Here is a 7,128-nt window from a genome sequence, read left to right as displayed (position 1 = left end):
AAGGGGTTTTTTTTTTTTTTTTTTTTTTTTTTAATCTCATCAATATTCCCTAACTTCAACATCAGTTCTTAATATTTGGGCTAGAAAGTAATCTCACAAATAGTGAATACAACTGTTCCTCTTTGACAAATTAAAATTGTCAGAAAGTTACTATTATTTATTAGACTACATTATTTACTAGATTGTAAAATTCTGTTTTTAAATGACTTTTAAGCCAGTATCACTTTTTCCATCATTAATAACAAAATACTTCTTTTCCCATGTAGGGTTCACCTGGAGAACGTGGATCAGCAGGTACAGCTGGCCCAATTGGTTTGCCAGGGCGTCCAGGACCCCAGGGTCCTCCTGGCCCAGCTGGAGAGAAAGGTGCTCCTGTAAGTAATGTCAAAGAGAAAATACATTATACTGCTACCCTGCATAAGTTATTACATTTTATTCGAGAATATTAGCTCTTCATACCCCACTGCATTCCCTCTGCTTTATGCAGGACATATACACACACCTCTTTTATATTTATAATAGAGAAAATTTCAAATTCGATTAAGTGAGATGACATTTTCCCATACTCTATGAAACCCTAATACCCGTGAGGGAGTTGGATATTATTAATGTAAAAGGCCTCTCATTTTGCTCCTTTTAAAAAAATAAAATTGGGAGTTTTGATTAAAACTATACCTCGCTGCTTTATATTAGAAAAGTGTGAACTTTTCACACCTCTTGAAATACAACTTTAATTTCAAGAATTTCCATAGTCTGAAATGAGACCCGCAGAAAGCGGCTGCCCTTCTCATGTAATTTGTGCTTTGATCTCCACTGAGTGAGAGGGGAAACATCTAACCAATTATTTCATCTGATATTTATTGGATTTTAAAATTTTATATTTTAATTATTATAGACTCTATTCTGTTTATTAGGTTTATGTTTCTTTGTCAACATTTCTTCTCTACTTTTGTTCCTGCATTTGATTTGAACACATTAATTTAAAAAAATTATTCTCTCATTCTCCAAGATTAAAATACAAACTGATTCAGTAAAATATATAAATAATGCTGGCTAAAATACACAAAAAATATGAGTTTAATACTTTTCTATGCTTGAAGTCTTGACACATACAATTCAGTTTAAACTTATAATTCAAAATGCTTCTTATCACTACGTCTTAAGTTTTAGCAAGTTGATCGTTCTCATTGTCTGTGCATTTTCTCTCCTTTGTCTGTGATATTATTAAAGTGTTCCTGCCTTAGTTCATTTTGTGCTACTATATCAGAATACTACAGACTGGGTAATGCAGAATGGACAGAAATTTACTGGTGAGGGCTTTCTGGTTGTGTCATCTCATGGCAGAAGGGCAAAGAGAAGGAAAGAGAGAGAAAGAGAGAGAGAGTAAAGAGGAGCCAAACTTCCTCTTTTATGAGGGACCCACTCCTGCTACAATGTACCCACTCCCGCAATAATGGCATTAATTCATTCACTCCACCCTCATGGCCTAATTACCTCTGTTTAGGCCCTCTCTTCCAACACTGTTGCATTGGGGATTAAGTTTCCAACACATGCTTTTTTGAAGATCCTTTCAAACCATAGCAGTTTCCAAGTAAAAAAAGATTGTAGTCTGCAATCCATTATCTTTTAGAAACTGTTAGAATGTTAGAATGGGGCCATGCCACCTGTGGATAGAATTTTGGGGTGACAAGAAAAGCACTTTTAATATGCTGAGAACTTTTCTTAAAGCAATATATTTTATAGTGTGCTGTGCACTGGGAAAGGATAAGAAGGAAGCAGATTCAGACCCTTTGATACAAGTTCACTTAAAAATCTACAGCACACATATCTGAACACAATACAATAAAGAATATATACAGGGCAAAGGGATATGCCTTGCTTTTTATACAAATTGATAATATATTGATTAGAGAGGTCAAGAGTTCTGTGAAGATAATATGTTAAATGTTGGGTTTTAAAGTGGATAAAGATTTGGCTTTATGAAGAAGTAAGATATTGAAACAAAGATCAAATATGGAAAAGCACTGAAAGTGATAATATTTGGTGAGACAGATGAGAAATTGACAGAAGCCCTTGAAAGAGCTATGATTTAGGCCTGTAGAGCTATGATATAGGGTTTTGTTGGTAATTTATGATATGACAAGGGAAGGCAAAAGGGAACATCCTGCTCACTCATCCTCCCTCAGTTATCCCACCTCCAACACCAGCTCCAGGATGTTCACTCCAGTGTCTTTTGATTCAACAAATAGCCATTTGGAACAACTGCTAGACACTGTATTAGGTAGGATTTTTTTGAGGGAGGTGTCTGCTTAGGAACAGTAACCTAAAGTGTTTTTTTTTTTTTTTCCTTTTTGTCTGTTTTCGTGACCAGTAATGGGATCACAACCCTCGGTGTCGCGCCCGTACTGCGACCGGCAACGGGATTGCAACCCTCAGTGTTGCGTAATGGGATCGCAACCCTCGGTGTCGCGCCCGTACTGCGACCGGCAACGGGATTGCAACCCTCAGTGTTGCGTCCACACCACGCTCAACCAGTGAGCGGACCGGTCTCTATATGGGATCCGAACCCTCGGCGGGAGCGCCACCACGCTCCCAAGCGCCACACTCTACCGAGTGCGCCACCGGGCCGGCCCCCTAAAGTGGTTTTAAGAGTGTTTGGTGAAAGTACCCATAGATAGTCAAGCAGGGGTCTGGTGAAAACTGATGGAAATGTTGGCCAAAATGTTAAGTTCAGCCTTTCACATCTTCCTCTTCTCAAATATAAATTTTGGATCTTACCTCCTCTGAGTAGCTTGTGTTTTAAAAATGTCGTGCAGTTATTAGTAGATTTAGGCTTGTATGAAGAAAGAGACAAGTGGGGCCTATGGAAGGCAAGTCCTTCGTCCACTTACCCACCCACCTAGCTTGTTGCAATGGAGAAAGCAAAAACTGAATACCCACATGACCTACTTAAGGCAATAACTGTGGCCTAATCAGTGTCTTCGAATTAATCTGATTAGAAACTCTTGGAGATGGAGCTGGAAAGCAGGTAAGGAGAAGGGAGCCAGAACTTCTTCCAACTTACTGCGTTGATAGAAATATTTTGATAGGAAGAATGATTCTTAAAAACAAAACAAAACAAAATAAAACTATCAACTGTGTTAGGGAGATACTGGATGCAATGATTACAAATAGGAAGCCATGTATTTGAGGACAGTTGTAGAAATGGGGGAAGAAAGCTACATCCAAAACACAGTAAAGTCAGTGCCTTAACCGTAAATGGATTGGGAAAAAGGATTAGGGATTTTAGGAAAAATATGCTCCAAATATTTACAGCTTCGAGCGTGTGTAGCTAATTATAGAGAGAATGGTCAGTGCCAGAACTGTAAATCTGGGAGTCACTCAGTGGTGGCAATAAAGTGAAGTGAATATACTCAAAAGATAATCAGGAGATAAAACAAATAAAACAAAGTCATTGTCAAGGGGCAGAAGATGGTGAGGGAAGGCGGGGAAGTGGGGTAATGCAGAAGCAGGACGTAATGACTTGTATGTTCCCACTTTGTGTAACAAGAGGAAAGACAGAACCACCGAGTGCAATCAGGGATACTGTCTCGTGCATGAGTGATGAAATTTTTATGTTTAGAAAATAATTTATTTTAAACTCTGAAGAAAGAAAGTTTTTTGGGAAATATGGGTTGTCTTCATTATCAAGGCACTAGTTTTTTTTCCATTACACAGTGTAGGTAAACTTAGAAACAGGAAAATAATACCATAGTCAAAATAAATAAATAAATAAATGAAAGCAAGAACAGAAAAAGCTAATAGCCTTGTCATTTTGAATCAGTAAAAGAAGCAGAAAATTAAAATACCTAGGAAAATCCATGGCACGTTTGTAAATTTTTGAAATAAAAAGCGTATTGTAAGGTTAGACATTTGTGCAACTGTGTTTTATGATTTTTTAAGCCTAATATCCACTGCACAGCTATTTCATTGGCTCTAATGAAGAGGAATAGACGTTCAGCAAGTTTCGCAAACATCAGGCATCCAATTTGTCAATATATAATACTTGCTTAGACGGTACACATTTGAAAGAAGAATTATGAGTACTAATGATTTTTGTAGACCATAGCCTGAGATTCATAAATGATATAAAAAGGTAGTATTGTTAGTCATGAGAGGATGTATGGATCTTTTGTGTTATCATTTGCTGCCTGACTTTTTTTTTTATCTTAGAAACAGTAAACAGTTTCCTTGGTGAGTATGGAAGCTAGAATGTGACTGTTGCAGCTGCCCTTAATAATTGTAGCAAACACCTAATTGATAGATTTCTTACAGCAAATTAATGGTCTGCTGGATTTTCAATGCAGGGAGAAAAAGGTCCCCAGGGCCCTGCAGGCAGAGATGGTGTACAAGGTCCCGTAGGTCTCCCAGGGCCAGCTGGTCCTGCTGGCTCCCCCGGAGAAGATGGAGACAAGGTTGGTGTTCTGCACTTATGTTAGTATATCCTGTGAGAAAGTTTACTTTATTTTTTAAAGAATTCTAGAATTCATCGTTTTAAGATTAGATGCCAGGTGGAAGGCTACCTTTTTCAAAGTTTCACACACCTTCAATCTGCTCAATGGTTTTATTTTGGAGGTTGAGGATTAGGATCCATTCCATTAAAGAGTTTGTAGAATATAAACAAAAAATAAAATAAGAGAACATGGCAGTGAGAAAAAAATAGTAGATGCCAAAATTTGTTATTTTTAAAAATAGGCTTTTGAAATAAATATAAAATAAATAATAATTCCTTGTATATGTTTAGCCCTCATTTCTTGTACATTGTACAGTAAGACTTAAAAATGAGCTACATACTAGATAATCCTGTTCTTCTATTTACTAACATATAAGTATAGACTCTAACCTCTTGATTCCAAATGTATGGTTGTGTTGTTACATGTTTGAATTTAATATTATTGTAAAATACTATTAAAAAAACTTTGAACCAGCACTCTAAAAATGGATAATGTGAATCATTTTAACATTTGGAATACTGGGAGAAAAGAAATTTTTGATGAATGTGCAATTATATTTCTGTAAATCAGTGTATTTACATTGTGGCGATATTTAAGAAAAAATAGGTTTTAAAAAATTATACATCAAAGGGGGGGGAGGGTGTTAGCAAGAAATTGGTAAAAAGCCACAAAATATGATTACATTATGTAATGATAAATACAGTAATACAAATTATTTTTTTAAATAATTAAAAAATTATAAATCCAGTTGCAATATCCCACAAAGTTAAGTTGACTTTTGTTTGTCTATATTTCTCAATTCTAGAAAACTAAAAAGGAACTCTGCTTTTAAACAGCGATATTAAACATTAGCATGTAATTATATTAAAAGTAAAATAATAATTTGTTGATGACAACAATGCAGTGGCAGGTATGGTATGTTAGAAATAAACTTTAACTCAAATCTTTCAAATACAGGGTGAAATTGGTGAGCCAGGACAAAAAGGCAGCAAGGGTGACAAAGGAGAAAATGTGAGTTTGCAACTTCTTATTTAAGGAGCATTATTCATTCAATACCTTATACTATTTACCATGTATATTTTTCCATAGTACTACTAACTTATCTAGTCAAAGGTAAGTAGTATCAATATTACTATATTACCTCTATAGTTATATGATTTGATAAGTCTGTATAATTATGTGGGGTTTTCTATTTCTATGATTAGGTAAAATATGATATTTTTAGGTCATTACTTATAACTCTGCTATAGAAAATGAATAAACGGAAGAGTCATATAATGAAATGGTTTCCTTTTCCATATGATTATGAAAATTAACATGTATATATACACATATATATGTATCCCCATGTAAAAGCTGTTATTATGTTCTACATGTATACAGTTTAGTAAATCTGTTCCCATATATTATAAATAATTATTTCCGAATTTTTCTCTTAACATATCATAAAACTATCAAAATAACTTACGTTTTTCACTCATATGACATGCTCACTCTCTCCTCTATGACTTTTTTTCACTTTTTTACCAGTTTACATCCTCTTCAAATTATATATTTAAAATTTTTCCTCCTCCTTAAATACATTAGGCAATCATACTTTCATGTACTTCACCTCAGCACTTCCTTACTTTTATACTCTTGAAAAAATATCTACAGACATTAAGTTCTTTATTAACATTTGTTTCCTTTAAGTGTTAATTTATTTGCTCTTTCATAGGAATGTAAATTGGGTGAGTACAGAGATATGTCCTCCACTTGTTTATTTTTTTTTCTCAGCTAGTGTAGAATTTTACACATCATCCCTAACTGTCTGATTCTAATAGACTACTCTAGTTTTTATTCTATAATCCATCTATCATTCTGATGCTTTTAGGATTGGAATTACTGTATACCTTAACACATGACTTTGAAAAGAGATTTTATTAGAATTGGTTGAGTCCGAAACTGAATAGTTACTGAAGTCCATGCTTCTAACTAAAAGGAAAAATCTAGAGTCAAAACAGAAACAGCTTGTAGATAATTGCAGTAGTTAACTCATAATAGGCTCTTGATTCATTTTTCATCCAGTAGCAACTCAAAAACCCTACCAAGTAAGTGACAGCACTGATACTCTGGATTTATGCTGTAAAATTATGACAAGAAATGGTGTACAAAAAATCAATTGTGTAATTTTGATGCAGTTGTTATTGACTGTAAATTTATAAATTTTATTTTAGTAAATTACTTTTCTAAAATTCCAATTAGATTTTTTTAAAGATCAGTAAATACCACTGATCTAATTAGAATATCTTATACACTCAACAGAAGCTATTTTGAAAATAAATGTATTTCCTCCTTAAGAGCTATAATTCAATATGACTGCATGACTATAACTTAAGCCAGAAATTTTCAAACAATTTTGCGTCAGTTTCCTTGAATACTCCTAAAAATTTTTGAGGACCCCAAAAAGCTTTTGTCTACATAGGTTACTATAATATGAATTAAATGGGAGAAATTTTAAATGTGTGTATTGTTTCATTTAAAATTAAGATAATAAGCCTAAAGCACTTTTAAGGGAAAATACTGTATTTTCCCAAACAAAAATATATAATGCAAAGAGTAGCATTGTGTTATATTTGTTGTTTTTAGCTTAATA

General features: G+C 34.2%; 1 protein-coding gene across 1 annotated transcript in view; it reads left to right on the top strand.

Annotated features, from left to right (window-relative positions):
* COL11A1 (collagen, type XI, alpha 1) overlaps positions 1–7,128 on the top strand; it is a 154,288-nt gene that overhangs the window by 87,989 nt on the left and 59,171 nt on the right. The window contains exons 37-39 of the mRNA XM_008586510.1: positions 267–374; positions 4,347–4,454; positions 5,451–5,504. Coding sequence (XP_008584732.1) covers positions 267–374; positions 4,347–4,454; positions 5,451–5,504 — 270 coding nt within the window. The remainder of the gene's footprint in view (positions 1–266; positions 375–4,346; positions 4,455–5,450; positions 5,505–7,128) is intronic.

The sequence above is a fragment of the Galeopterus variegatus genome, unplaced genomic scaffold, assembly GCF_000696425.1.
Source record: "Galeopterus variegatus unplaced genomic scaffold, G_variegatus-3.0.2 Scaffold4005, whole genome shotgun sequence".
Lineage (NCBI taxonomy): Eukaryota > Metazoa > Chordata > Mammalia > Dermoptera > Cynocephalidae > Galeopterus > Galeopterus variegatus.
This window is presented reverse-complemented; position numbering and strand designations above follow the sequence as displayed.